This window comes from Rhinolophus hipposideros, assembly GCF_964194185.1.
Source record: "Rhinolophus hipposideros genome assembly, chromosome: 1".
Taxonomy (NCBI): domain Eukaryota; kingdom Metazoa; phylum Chordata; class Mammalia; order Chiroptera; family Rhinolophidae; genus Rhinolophus; species Rhinolophus hipposideros.
The window spans coordinates 11666738-11680768 of record NC_138047.1 but is presented as its reverse complement, the minus strand read 5'-3'; the positions used below and the strand labels follow the sequence as shown (position 1 = coordinate 11680768).

The 14031-nt window shown below is 34.6% G+C and overlaps 1 protein-coding gene across 1 annotated transcript in view; it reads left to right on the top strand.

The window, feature by feature from the left end:
• The first annotated feature begins 2311 nt into the window (after positions 1-2311).
• The window catches only part of MYO3A (myosin IIIA), a 203225-nt gene continuing 191505 nt past the window's right edge, over positions 2312-14031 (top strand). Inside the window, exons 1-2 of the mRNA XM_081054812.1 lie at positions 2312-2496; positions 5043-5177. Coding sequence (XP_080910938.1) covers positions 2329-2496; positions 5043-5177 — 303 coding nt within the window. The 5' untranslated portion in view covers positions 2312-2328. The remainder of the gene's footprint in view (positions 2497-5042; positions 5178-14031) is intronic.

The following is a 14031-nucleotide window of genomic DNA, read 5'->3' as shown; positions in this document are numbered from 1 at the left end:
AAAAAGCTATTAGAAACAATCAACGAATACAGTAAAGTTGCTGACTACAAAATCAACATACAAAAGTCCATTGCATTCCTATATACCAACAATGAAATCTCAGAAAAAGAAATAGAAAAAAACAATTCCTTTTGCAATTACAGCAAAAAGAATAAAATACCTAGGAATAAACTTAACCAAGGATGTGAAGGACCTATACGCTGAGAACTATAAGACATTTTTGAAAGAAATTGAAGAAGACACAAAGAAATGGAAAGACATTCCATGCTAATGGATTGGAAGAATCAACATAGTTAAAATGGCCATATTACCCAAAGCAATATACAGATTTAATGCAATCCCCATCAAAATCACAATGGCATTTTTTTAAAGAAATAGAACAAAAAATCAGATTTGTTTGGAACCACAAAAGACCCCGAATAACCAAAGCAATCTTAAGAAATCTTAAGAAAAAAGAACAATACTGGAGGTATCACACTTCCTGACTTTAGCTTGTACTACGGGTCTACAATAATCAAAACAGCATGGTATTGGCAGAAAAACAGACACATAGACGAATGGAATAGAATTGAGAACCCAGAAATAAAACCACATAAATATGGACAGATAATTTTTGACAAAGAAGATAAAAACATACAATGGAGGAAAGACAACCTCTTCAATAAATGGTGCTGGGAGAATTGGATAGCCACATGCAAAAGAATGAAACTGGACTGCTATCTGTCACCATGTACCAAAATTAATTCAAAATGGATCAAAGACTTAGGCATAAGACCTGACACAATAAACTGCATAGAAGAAAACATAGGTACTAAACTTATGGACCTTGGGTTCAAAGAGCATTTTATGAATTTGACTCCAAAGGCAATGGAAGTAAAAGCTAAAATAAACGAATGGTATTATGTGACACTGAAAAGCTTCTGCACAGCAAACGAAACTATTGACAAAATAAAGAGGCAACCAACTGAATGGGAGAAGATTTTTGCAACAGTGCCTCCGATAAGGGGCTAACATCCAAAATATACAAGGAACTCATGAAACTCAACAACAAAAAAACCAAACAACCCAATTGAAAAATGGGCAGAGGACCTGAAGAGACATTTCTCCAAAGAGGATATACAAATGGCAAATAGACATATGAAAAAATGCTCAACATTGCTAATCATCAGAGAAATGCAAATGAAAACCACAATGATATATCACCTCACCACAGTCAGAATGGCTATCATCAACAAGACAGATAGTAACAAGTGTTGGAGAGGCTGTGGAGAAAAAGGAACCCTCCTACACTGTTGGTGGGAATGCAGACTGGTGCAGCCACTATGGAAGGCAGTGTGGAGGTTCCTCAAAAAATTACAAATAGAATTACCATATGACCCCGCAATCCCTCTCCTGGGTATCTACCCAAAAAATCTGAAAACATTTACACATAAAGACACGTGTACTCTGTACTCTGCAGTGTTCATTGCAGCTTTGTTTACGGTGGCCAAGACATGGAAACAACCAAAATGTCCTTTGATAGATGAATGGATAAAGAAGTTGTGGTACATATACACCATGGAATACTATTCGGCGGTAAGAAAAGATGATATAGGAACATTTGTGACAACATGGATGGACCTTGAGAGTATAATGCTAAGTGAAATCAGTCAGACAGATAAAGCAGAGAACCATATGATTTCACTGACATGTGGTATATAAACCAAAAACAACAAAAGAAGAAGACAAACAAATGAGAAAGAAAAACTCATAGACACAGACAATAGTTTAGTGGTTACCAGAGGGTAAGGGGGGGTGGGGGGTGGGAGTTGAGGGTAAGGGGGATCAAATATATGGTGATGGAAGGAGAACTGACTCTGGGTGGTGAACACACAATGGGATTTATAGATGATGTAATACAGAATTGTACACCTGAAATCTATGTAATTTTACTAACAATTGTCACTCCAATAAATTTAATAAAAAAAAATAAATAAAATAAAATTCTTTCATACTTGTGTATAAAGCAGTAAATCAAAATGATTTAAATATGTACCTCTTATTTTAATCTGAAAAGAATTAATAGTAATTAATGTGGAACTATGTTAAACATAGAAATAAAACCCTGCTTACAAAGCCTTATTAAACTGATATTAATCTGTTTGCAAAAAGAATTAAAATTAAAATTTTCTATGACCTTAATACATTTGGTTACGGATGTATACTTTCCATCATGTCAGTGAAAATATTAGATAATTTCCCATGCATTTATGTGTGCCATTTAATATCCCCAATCAAATGTAGATGATGAAACTGTGCTTTTTCTCTCTAGTGATTTAAACTTTTGAGATGCTTCCACTAATTGGAAAAACAATCATCTTTGATAACTTTCCGGATCCTTCTGATACATGGGAAATTACCGAAACAATTGGCAAAGGAACTTATGGGAAAGTATTTAAAGTATTGAATAAGAAAAACGGCCAAAAAGCAGCAGTCAAAATTCTGGATCCGATTCATGTAAGTCACACTGTTTTTATCATGTAATTAAATGTGTTTTTATCTGAATTAAACAGTTTAAAAGTCTGTACTTTATCTTGACTTATCTGTCACAGTGTCAGTTACAATTTGAAGAAAATGTTTTTAAAAAGTGTACCTGTTAAATTTTCTTTGTTTAAAACGCTTAACACATAAAATAGGACCCAATAAATACTTGGTAAATGAACAAATATATAATACAAGTAAATATATAAATAAACAGCACAACAGCTAAACAATTGATTTAATATTATTTTAGATTTCAAAAAATTGTAAGAATAAGAATAGACTCATGGGTGTAGAAATAATCTAAAATGTCATCTTGACCAGATCGCCTTTTCTTTTTGTATTTATTTAGGCTTCAGGCAGAATTTCTGATAAGGCAAGTCAGAAGTGTTTTTTAAAAATTAAATTTTGTTCAGAAAAGGGAAATTAATTTTCAGGTTTGCGTCAGTGTTTACCAAACAGAAATGATGTTCATTTAGAATAAGGATGAGGGTCCTTGTGAAGAACTGAATTTCACATTCAGTCCTATGGCGTCGTTGAAGCAGTGCCCCAGTAGGATCCCCCTTTGCTTTTTCTGGAATAGCAAACCTTTGGTTTGCCTTGAAGAGCACATGAGGAGACTGAGGAGATACTGCTTTCTGGGAAAGAGAGCTGGCCGTTTTGGAGTGTTTTCAGCTACTGGGAGATGAATAGCTCTCCCACAGCACATGGATGAGGTAGAAGGAGCTCAGTGATCACGTAATCCCCAAACTTCTATTGACAGCAACTTCTCCAGTTACTCCACTCTTGCATACCTGATGCGAGCGTGGCGTGATGACACGATGTGGTTTGTGTGGGGAGGACTTTGGAGGCCTAGTCCTCACCACAGCTCTTCCACTAAATGGGAAGGCTCTGCAAAAGGTCTCTGGGGCTCTGTTCATCTTAGGGTGGCTCTTTTTTGATGGTTTGTTTCTCCTAAACCCATGATAACTACAGTGTTTCATACTATGAGTAAAGGAAGAAGCGCGTGGGTTTTTTTTTAAAGTAATAAATTAGAAAAGAATGAGGGAAAATAAGGAGAAGCACGCACTATGCTCAGTTGTAACTTGTGCTGAATGTCTTCGCGTTCCCCTCCCAGGAAGTTCTCACCATTTAAAAGGTAAAGAGAGACGTGAGCTGCGAGCTACGCTGTGCCAGAGTGATGGTTCCTCGCTCCTGTAGTCTTTGCAGTTAGGGGTTGGGGTTTGTGGCAGCAAGACAACGTGGTCCAGATGGATCCCACTATCTGATTCCAAAGTCAGTATCTCTCTCCAATTCCCCTGCTTCTTAATGGAGAAGAACAAGTGGGTTATGAATACATGTGACCACTCTTCTTTCATAATATACTCATGTTTGATGTACTTCTAAGTTTGTAAATCATGCTTCACAGGATTGCTTTAATGGAGCAAACTGATTTCATAGCTATAGTATGAAATTTGTTCTTTTGCTGCTTTTATTCTTGTCATAGTACATATATGGTTTTCTAAGAATTATTTATTTACTCTTCATATCACAAGTCAAAGAAAAAAGATTTATAACCGAGAGATTATAATCTAAATAAAATAAATATAAATGCATCCAAGCATTTTACACAGTGGCTTTTTTATTAAAATGTTCTTACTATTATGGATTTTGAACTAGTAATTTCCTCTTCAAGAAAAGGATGAAATGAGCAGGAACAAAAGGTCGATAGTAGACTTGCAGTCTGGTCTTCAACACTAACCATTTCTGTGACTCTTCTCTGAGCTTCAGTTTCTTCCTCTCAAATTAGAGCTCTGGTTTAAAATTCTTTCCAGCTCTATGATTCCGTGATTTTGTCTTAAAGCAACATGGATATTAAATGTTACTGTAAAAGCAATATTAGAAGGTTTTCTCTGATTTATTACTCTGTGACTTGTTTCATGTGTATGTGATTTTCTAGAAACATGACAAAGTGGTGGTCTTGCATTTTTATTGACAGGATAGCAACCATTTTTCCTAGTGAACAGTCTTTTAGCTAACTCAGGGCTACATATGCCATCTTATATAATTCAATTGTATTTAATTTTTTGAGAGGTTGGAATTTATTGCTTATATGACTATTTTTTGATAGCTTCTCAATATCCTGTTTTTCAAAGGAACAAAATGAACCAGCTAAACGCTTTTATTTAGAATCAGTGATTTTGCCACTGAAACAAAGTTAACACTGCAAAGAAAAGAAAATCATCTGCAATAGTTCTCCATATATGTTTCTTTCTAATTGCATACAAAAATAGCCTTTTATTTACCCCTGTTTAATTCAATGCAATTAACATAATTAGAGATCTATTTGATTAGCAGGAGAATCCCTATCTCTCCCTTTGAGCAACGTAATGAGAAATTTCAATACATAGTACTTACTAAGCACACTAAAACTGTTATGACCTTGCTTGGACAAAATTCTCCATTTGGTAGCCTGTAATATGTTTCTTTGACATTATTCATGTTCTTCTCACAGTTCTCTTCCTATGACTTTTTGAAACTAGGATATTGATGAAGAGATTGAAGCAGAGTATAATATCTTAAAAGCACTTTCCGACCACCCTAATGTGGTCAAATTCTATGGGATGTACTTCAAGAAGGATAAAATAAATGGAGATAAGCTCTGGTTGGTTCTTGAGGTAAGTGTTTCAACATTGTTTTATGGGTAGACATGTGCGATGTGGTCTTGGAATGACTTAATGTTTATGTTACATCAATACCATAAAGCAGTGTGTGTGACTGGTCACCTCTTCAGTAGAATATTGTGACTGGTTCTGCCCTTGTCATCTTAAGATTCGTTGGAAATTAAAGAAAAGCCACAAAGATTCTTAAAGATTAAAAGGAAACACCTCCATAGTAAAGGACTAAAGAAACTAAGATTATTTTCCTTGAAGAAGAACAAGCTTAAAAGGGACTTCATTATAATATTTATTTATGCATCCATATTTTGTTCAACTAACATGTGACTGAGGCTCTGTGCCAAGTACTAGGATAGAAGAGAAAATTAATGTCAGTGAGGCTTCATTAGACAAAAATGATGAACTGTGATTTTTTTTTTCCTGTTCTCGTTGAATACTAATGACATAAATTACAGAACCAGGTATTTACATTTATGCGGGGTAAAAAAACCCTTACTAGAAATGGTGTTAAATACTGAAGTTGCCAAGGAGAAGCTGTACATTCTGCCTTTGCAAGTCCTGGTAGTAGGTTTGGACAATTCTCTCTAATGCAGGAGCACTGGAAGGTGCCCCACTAAGGTACCTGCCAATACTAGAAGGATGTGGTTTTTCTAATTTTCATTGAAAATTATCATTCAAGTGGGGTAATCATTAATTCTAATGAAATTTTAAAGAATTTTTAGAAGTTGTTATCAGGGCTAGTAAAACCTTTATTCTATCACTGTAACAGCTTATGTGAGTATTTATTGTGTTCATTAAGATTTTATTAGCATTTGATTCTATTTCGGAATGTTCTGTTGGTTTTCCTGCAGTGGCACAATAATCATTTATAAATTATATTGTTTCCTTACTTAACACTATTTTTTATTATGGTTTTGAAATGATACTAGAGATAATGGATGATATACTAGAGATAATTCATTGTAGAAAATACTTGAAACTGTAAAAGGAACCATTCTTAACACTTAACATATAGCCATCTTCTTTTGTGTGTTTAAAATGATTGACAATATCACTTATGAAATTATCCTATTTTTTTCACTTAATATAATCTCAGATAGACTTAATCATTTTTATCTTTTTCAAAATACATACATTCACTTGGTTAATAAACAGCAAGTACAACCCCAGGGCCTGTAATGTAGAGCAATAATAAAGTAGATCCAGTTTAGTGGTGCCACCTTCTCCTGAGCAGGTCTGTGCTTGTAATGTGTTGATTGCTGTACCTGGAAATGTATGCCTGCGTGTCTCTTCTCTTCCGTGTAGTAAACCATATTCTGAATTTTGGCAAGGCTGTTGCTGGCACTTCTGGAACCCTATGTCCTCCTAATCCATTCTGGAGTTTTGCCATGCACCGGACCTCTGATATCTCTCTGCTGCTCACATCGGTAGAATCCACCATTTCCTGGCTCCCTTGGCCTCCTCTTTCCGAATTTACCTCTCTATTTTGTGTATCATGGAGTGGTATGTGCCTTACTCTCATTACCCACTGTGCTGATATCATCACGTCTTGAGTCCCTTTGTTTCAGCTTTAGGGAACAAACCTCTGTGCTCTTGCCTAGGTGTGTGTGTGAGGAATGCTCAGGCAAGGTGTGAAGGTCAGAATATGGGGTAAGAGGGTGACAAGTCTTTTGATTGGAGACTTCCAAGGGATTACTTGTTTCCTGTCTCTGCCCTCCAACTCCACCTCCATTTTCACTATTACCCAGCCTGTCTGGGTCAGTCTGCTCACCTAGCACTTTAGTTTGTGGCTTCCTCTGTATCCTTAGTTACCCTTCGTCATCTGCTTTCCATATTGAAAACGTTTGTTGAAATCTCTTGTCCACTGCTCTCCCGTTTTCTGTTCTCGTTTTTCTTGTGAGTTGTACTTTTTTATTCCTTTACTAGCATTTTAATGGAGATTCATCAGTGAGATGAAGTAAATTTTTGTTTGTTCTGCCACCATTAATGGAACCACAGAGCCTTTCAAAATTGTAAAATAGTATTTTCAAGAACCTTTTCAAAATCTGAAACTGTATTATTTTTATAGAGGTATAATTTTTTTTAGATAACCACTTGTGTTCTTTAAAAATAGGCAAATTATTATGATTTTAAAACTATTTTGTATTTCTCAATTAAGTTTTAAGTAGCTTTATATTTTCTTTAAATCACACTTTAAAACAAAGCAAAACTCACTCATCTAAACTTAATTACCTAAATAATAGAATATAAATTATTGACTCTAAGCCAGTTAGACTTAAATTAATGGAGAATTTGAATGAGTTTACTTCATGTTTGTGTTTATATCTTTGAGATATAATGCTGTGCAAAATCTTTAATGCAGTCTTGAATAAAATTTCGTATCTTTATATCTTTCAAATCATTTTCAGTCATTGCATCTTTACTTTTTTCTATGTAGAGTCATTGGCTGGTTAGCATTTGAAAGATTCAGGTATTCTGCCTAATGTAGGCCTAAATGGACATTGACACAAGGTGTAAATCTTTGGCCAAAGTTTAAAAATATCGAATGAGATCAATCATTGTCTTTTATGACAGCCAAATTCCTATTCTAATTATATTGTCAGTTCTCAGTATTACCACCTAGAATTAGGTGAGAGTCGGAGACTCCTGATTATAGTTAAATGTTTCTTTGAGAGAGCAGAAGAGGTTGATTACAGTGGTTTTAGAACATCCAGTGCAAGTGAAGCAGACTCCTGATACAATGAATCAGTAGAAAGTTAACAGCTACTTTGAGCTTTGTCCTTATATTTTATGATCAGGTGGAGGTATTGAAAATATCCCTAAAGGAGTTGAGAAAAAAGAATAAATGATAGTTTATTAAAATGACATTTCAGAAATCTGTTCTATGCACTTACAGAGTAGGGCAAGAGAGTGTAAAGAAAGGAAGAAGTTGGCCAACTACGTATAAGATAATTGATTTGCATATGTAAATCAAACTGATTACATATACACATGAGTGGCTAGATGTACAATTATCTGATTTATAAACATGAATGGTGCAGGTGCTGCGTTAGAGGCACTTTCAGAATTGGCTTTGGCATCAATACTTTATTCTACAAAATGACTGCTAATTATACCTCTTATCATAATAAAGCCCACGAGTTATTTTGCATGAGGATACCAAGAAAGTGGCCAGAGAGAGGCTGTGATGTTACCCACGGAGCCATGCTAACAATGCTTGGCTTCTAACGTGCATCTACATAAAGAAGGTGGTCTAGGGGCTGAGCGATCAGTGACTCCCCTCATTATCAGGCTGGCATGTGGGGAGCACTGTATCTGCACAGACAAACTGCTGCCCAGTGACTTTTCATCATGAAACATTATTTTATGTTTCAATCTAGAATGGAAATCCTAAGAAGACTAATATTTACTCAGATCTTGGTGGGCAGTCTATTCTCTCTTACTTAGTTGTGATGTTTGAGTTATTTCTTTTACCTTGATACAGTTTTTCTCTTTCTTGTATTTTTCCTTCATTTTTATATTACAAATTTTTGAGCATGAATGGTATACAAGGCTTTATTTGGGAATTCTTCCCTTCTAAATTCTCTGTATGGTTATTTTCAGACTATAAATGTTGCCCAGTTTAGTAAAAGTTGCTAGCCCTCTGAAATTCTAATTAGGCACTTGTAACAAGACTACCTAATAAGAGAAAAGGTAGAATGTTTTCTGCGGTGAGATCTAATTTGTTTTGTTGTTGTTGTTGTTGTTTTAACAGAAAGTCTGTGGGGATTTTTATATTCACTTAATATTTTAGGGTTTTTTTTTTTTAATGATGGAAGCATAAAAGGAGAACTAATTTTCTTTTTACTTTTCATTTTAAAATACCATACTTATATTAAGTTCTGCCTATTGCTATCACATCTCTTGACTAACCTGCTTAGTCAAGTGTATGTGGTAGTACCCTCTATCCACAGGGATATGTTCCAAGACCCCAAGTGGATGCCTAAAACCATGGATAGTACCGAACTCTATGTATACTATGTTTTTTCCTACACATATATACCTATGATAAAGTTTAATTTATAAATTAGGCACCATAAAAGATTAACAGAAATATCTAATAAAAAATAAAATAACTATAACAATATACTTTAATAAAATTTATGTGAATGTGGTCTATCTCTCTCAAAATATTTTATTATACTGTATGTACAACATGGGTAAGCTGGACAGAGGGTGATTTATGTCCCAGCCAGATGGAGTGGGACAGCAAGAGAGTTCATCACTTTACTCAGAATAGTGTACAAATTAAAACTTGTGAATTGTTTATTTCTGGAATTTTCCATTTAATATTTTCATACTGTGGTTGACTCAGGTAACTGAAGCCATGGAAAGCGCAACAGCTGATGGAGGGGCACTGTACCTCTTTTGGTTTTGTGCTTCCTTTAACTCCTAATGTCTACTGTTAAGGTTAGTGGCAAGGACACAGGGGGACATGGGAAAGAGGGAGTTGGTAGGTTTCTGCATATGCTCATCAATGAACCAGGAGACTAAAAAACAGAGTCAAAATTGAGTTAAATGTCTGTTATTAAGCATTTGCTACTGATGAAGACAAAGGGGAAAAATAGAGATTTATCTGTAATTTTCTCCTTGTTTAGATGAACAGCTACATTTTAAATCTGCAAGGAACTCAGTCTTTTCTGTCAGGGCCTGTTTGCTTAGTGTGCTCTCAGCCATAATGAAGCCAAATTTCAGAGTTAGGACATCTTTTTGTTAAAAGACCCTTCCCCTTATAAGCCAATCTAAGGTATAATTGCTCCTTTCATGTGCTGCTATAGAGTGCATTCTGTCATTTATCTGAGTTGGCCACGATTTGTTCATTTTAATATTAATAGTGACATCGCTTTCTCTCATTGCTTTCCAATTATAGCATTTTTTTCTCTTTGAAATTGTATCCCTTTCAAGAGATCAAAAACTGGGTATTATAGGTGGTATTTAGAAGCACAAAAATTCAGTAAATAGTCATAAAGCCTCTCAAATGCACATTTGAGGTAATTGAAGTGGTTTTTGTAGACAAATACTACTTTCATATGTCATGCATTATTGGTCATTCCGTTTTTATACTTGCATCTAGTAATCCTGTCATGAAGAAAAGAAAGAGGATGATAGAAAATGAACTAGTGGTTTCTATTGAGCTACTAACCCTTCATTGTTACTCCCCTGGAGATAACAGGTACACAGAAGGGGACATGAAGCCACTGCAGGCTTTATATGTGGGAGAGGTCAGGAGAAGCAGGTGGGAGTGGGAATCTGGGCTTCTGAGTTGCTCTAATCGCACAGCATTGTTCCTTCTTTCTCTAGCTGTGCACAATTGCAGTGGAGAAGCATACTGACAGGATGATTTCTTTCATGTTCTTAGGGCTGGAACAACCATTCCCAGCTCTCATATAAAAGGCTGTTATTTGGTGTACTTACAACAGAATAGACAGCTAATTACCTATAGTCATTTCGTTTCATTTTTTATTTAAAGGGCTCGATGGAAAACAGTCTAAATGTATTTCTTTATACTCTTCTAAACCAGGAAATACATAAATAATATACGTAAGACTTGTATGTCTTTCTTCCCTAATAGTAATTCAGAGCTTGCAAAAGTATCTGCTCTCTGAATAAGTGCAAGTTTATGGTATACCTTCCTGGGAAAAATAGGAGGTGACCTGCCATGTTTTGTCATTTGGTAAATGAATATATTCTTACTGTACACATTAAAATATATCTACTAAGTTCTTTTTTAAATCATAGGTTAGATTTATATTTTTATCATAGATTTTTATCATTGGTTCCTCATTGCTGACATTACCAATATTTGCTGGTGTTTTTCCAAGAATTTTGAAATGTTTTAGGGTAAAGGAACTGTTTTATCTATTGATTTACTGGTTATATGACTATATACAATTACCAAAATATATCACACTGCATACTTAAATGAAATCTTTAAAAAACAAATGTGTTTTGTTGATTCATTTATGAGGCCAGAATTATACTGACAAAAAATACAGATACTGCAAGAAAAGAAAACTATATTCTAACATTCCACATGAACATAGATGCAAATATCCTTCACAAAACATTAACAACTCAAATCCAGTAATATATAAAAATGTTAATACATCCTGACTGAATGGGATTATTCAGTCAATAATAATGGGATTATTATTAGCAAACATTAAAATAAGTTTGCTAAACATTAAAATATACTGCATCAAGAGAATCAGAGAAAAAAATCATGAAAAACATGCTAAAATTCAACATTTATTTGTGATAAACACTCTCTCAGCACACTAGCAATAAATGAAATTTCCCCTAATAAAGTAGTTTTTTGCTCAGTTTTTTTAAAAAGTGAGCAAAGAAATTGGACTATTCACAAAAGCATATATATAAAATATGTTCAATATCTTTAGTCTTTAGGGAAATTCAAATTAAGATCACAATGAGACTACTAGTACACACCAACTAAAATGGCTAAAATTAAAAAAGACTATTAATACTAAGTATTGGTGAAATTGTGGAGCAAAGTAAACTTTTGCACATGGCTTAGGCAGTATAAATGATGTAATTACTTTAGAAACAGTTCAGCAGTGTCTTATTCCATATACACTTACCATGTAATACAAAATTTTTACTTGTAGGCATTTGCTAAAGATTAATTTCTACAAAAAGACTTAAACATGAATATTGAGAGCACTTGCATAAAATGAGCAAAGTGAAAACTAGAATGAGCATTACAAAGAGTTTCTGCTTTTGTAGCCTTACATGGAATATGATCAGATTCAGCAAATGGCCTTTGAACATTTTTAGAATAAACAACAAGAAAAACCCAGTTGAAAATGTCAAAAGAGAATAAGGCCAACTGCAGAAATTAGTAGTCCTTTCTCAGAAATATGAGCAAAATTCTCACATCTTCTCCCAACATGGCAAATACAGAATGCATTTAGAAAAATTATAAAGGCTGTCTTTGGAAGTGAGTATCTGTTTATAGAATATCATCCCTTTTGATTTAGGTGGTTTTTGTGTTTTTTTTTTTTAATGTTTGACTACAGCCTGAGTAGAGAGTTCATTTTCAATGCTGTTCTGTTATTTAATTAGTGTAGCTCTGTTTCAAGAAAATTATACTTCAATCTTGTTCGATTAAAGAACATCATGTTACAAAGCTATACTAAAGGGTTTTTCAGTCCCTTATTACATATCCCCCCTGTAGTCTACTGTGGTGATTGAAAAATTGCATAGGGTAAAAATGACATGACTCATTCCCATGGATGAAATTCTTTTTAAAGGGAAACATGAGGTCTTTTTTCATTTTTTACGATATAGTGTCTAAATCAAGAACATTTGCATTTCATTTTATATATTTTCATCCTTTAATTCACTTAAAAACAAACATACTTCAGATAAAAACCTTTTTTTAAACTTTATATAGGAAAGTCATTTTATGCTATTTGAGCAAAAAGCAAATTTCATCCAAGAGCATATTTGAAATACCACTAATTCTAAATGAGGACTTGGAAAATTCATGATGTGATCTCATTTTGAGCATCTTTAGGAAGAGGTCAACCACAAATTATTATGTGGCTCATTGACATTTGGTACCTTTGGTCTATTTAATAACTTTCTTATCTATCTACTGTATTTGCCCTCTCCCCCATTTCTTTTTTATTTTAACTTAATTTTTCTTGAAATTTCATTCAGAAAATCCTTTCTATTCTGTAAATTAAAACACTGTTTCTGCTTAGGCAGCAGCCAGGGAAATAAACTTTGCTATTCCCTGCAGGGAACGGGTACAGGAAGGATTGGGTAGGGTCCAAGAAGAGGAAATTGTTCAGATCTTTGATTCCTCCCAGAGAAGGTTCACATGAAGCCTCACTCAGCGATTTCCTCTGATAGCAGACCCACCCATACTCAAGCACAACAAGCATATGTTCCAAAACTGGGGAGGGGGGAGAAAATATAATTTTTCAGAGTAAAATCTGCTGATTACCTTACCAAATCTAGTTGCTTTTCTACTTAAAGCCCCTTCAGTATTCTCCCTCAGTCATTATTGAAAGCTGGACACCAAGGGAGGAAAGAAACCACACAACGTCTGTCAAGCTATTGCCATTATCAGCCAGCACTTTGGGGCTGCTGCTGCTGTAAATTCCTCCATTATTCAAGTTGTGCTTACACAGCCCTTCTTCCAATTACTTACCAAACCTCATCTTCCATAAATTCATTCCTTTGCTTGTTCATTTATGCATTGGACAGATCTTTATTGGCTACTTCCCACATGGCCTGGTAATGCTTGATAAATAAGAGCTCCTTGGGGACATTCTTTTCCCATCATCGCATCTTATTCTCCCTTCCTCCAGGTCTCCCCATCTTTTTCCAAGTACACAGTAACCTGCATAATACTCGACTAGCACCTTCTGTGGGGCCCTTTTGAGCCCTTTATGTGACGAAAAAGACCTTCCCAAATTGTGGCTAGCACCATATTTATAAATGAAGTGCTTGTATTGCATTCTTAGTATTTCCTAAATATTAAGAAATGAGGCTTGATTTTTCTTTTTGACCTATTATTTCAGAATTTGAGGAAGGTTTTAAAATCTTTCCCACTTTGAAAGATTTCTTTTCAACTTTCGGTGATTGATATTTTTAGGTTCATTTCATATTGTTGAAAGAGCTTCAATCAATAAATGGTCACTTTCTTCAAATGTTTTTTGAAATAACTAAATTACTGAATCAATTTATTTATTGTATTATTCAAGTTGTTTATAGCTCTCCCCTTGGGGAAGCTGAATCTGAATTTCATCTAAGAGAGTAAATTTCAAGAAGAGTTTAGACATTT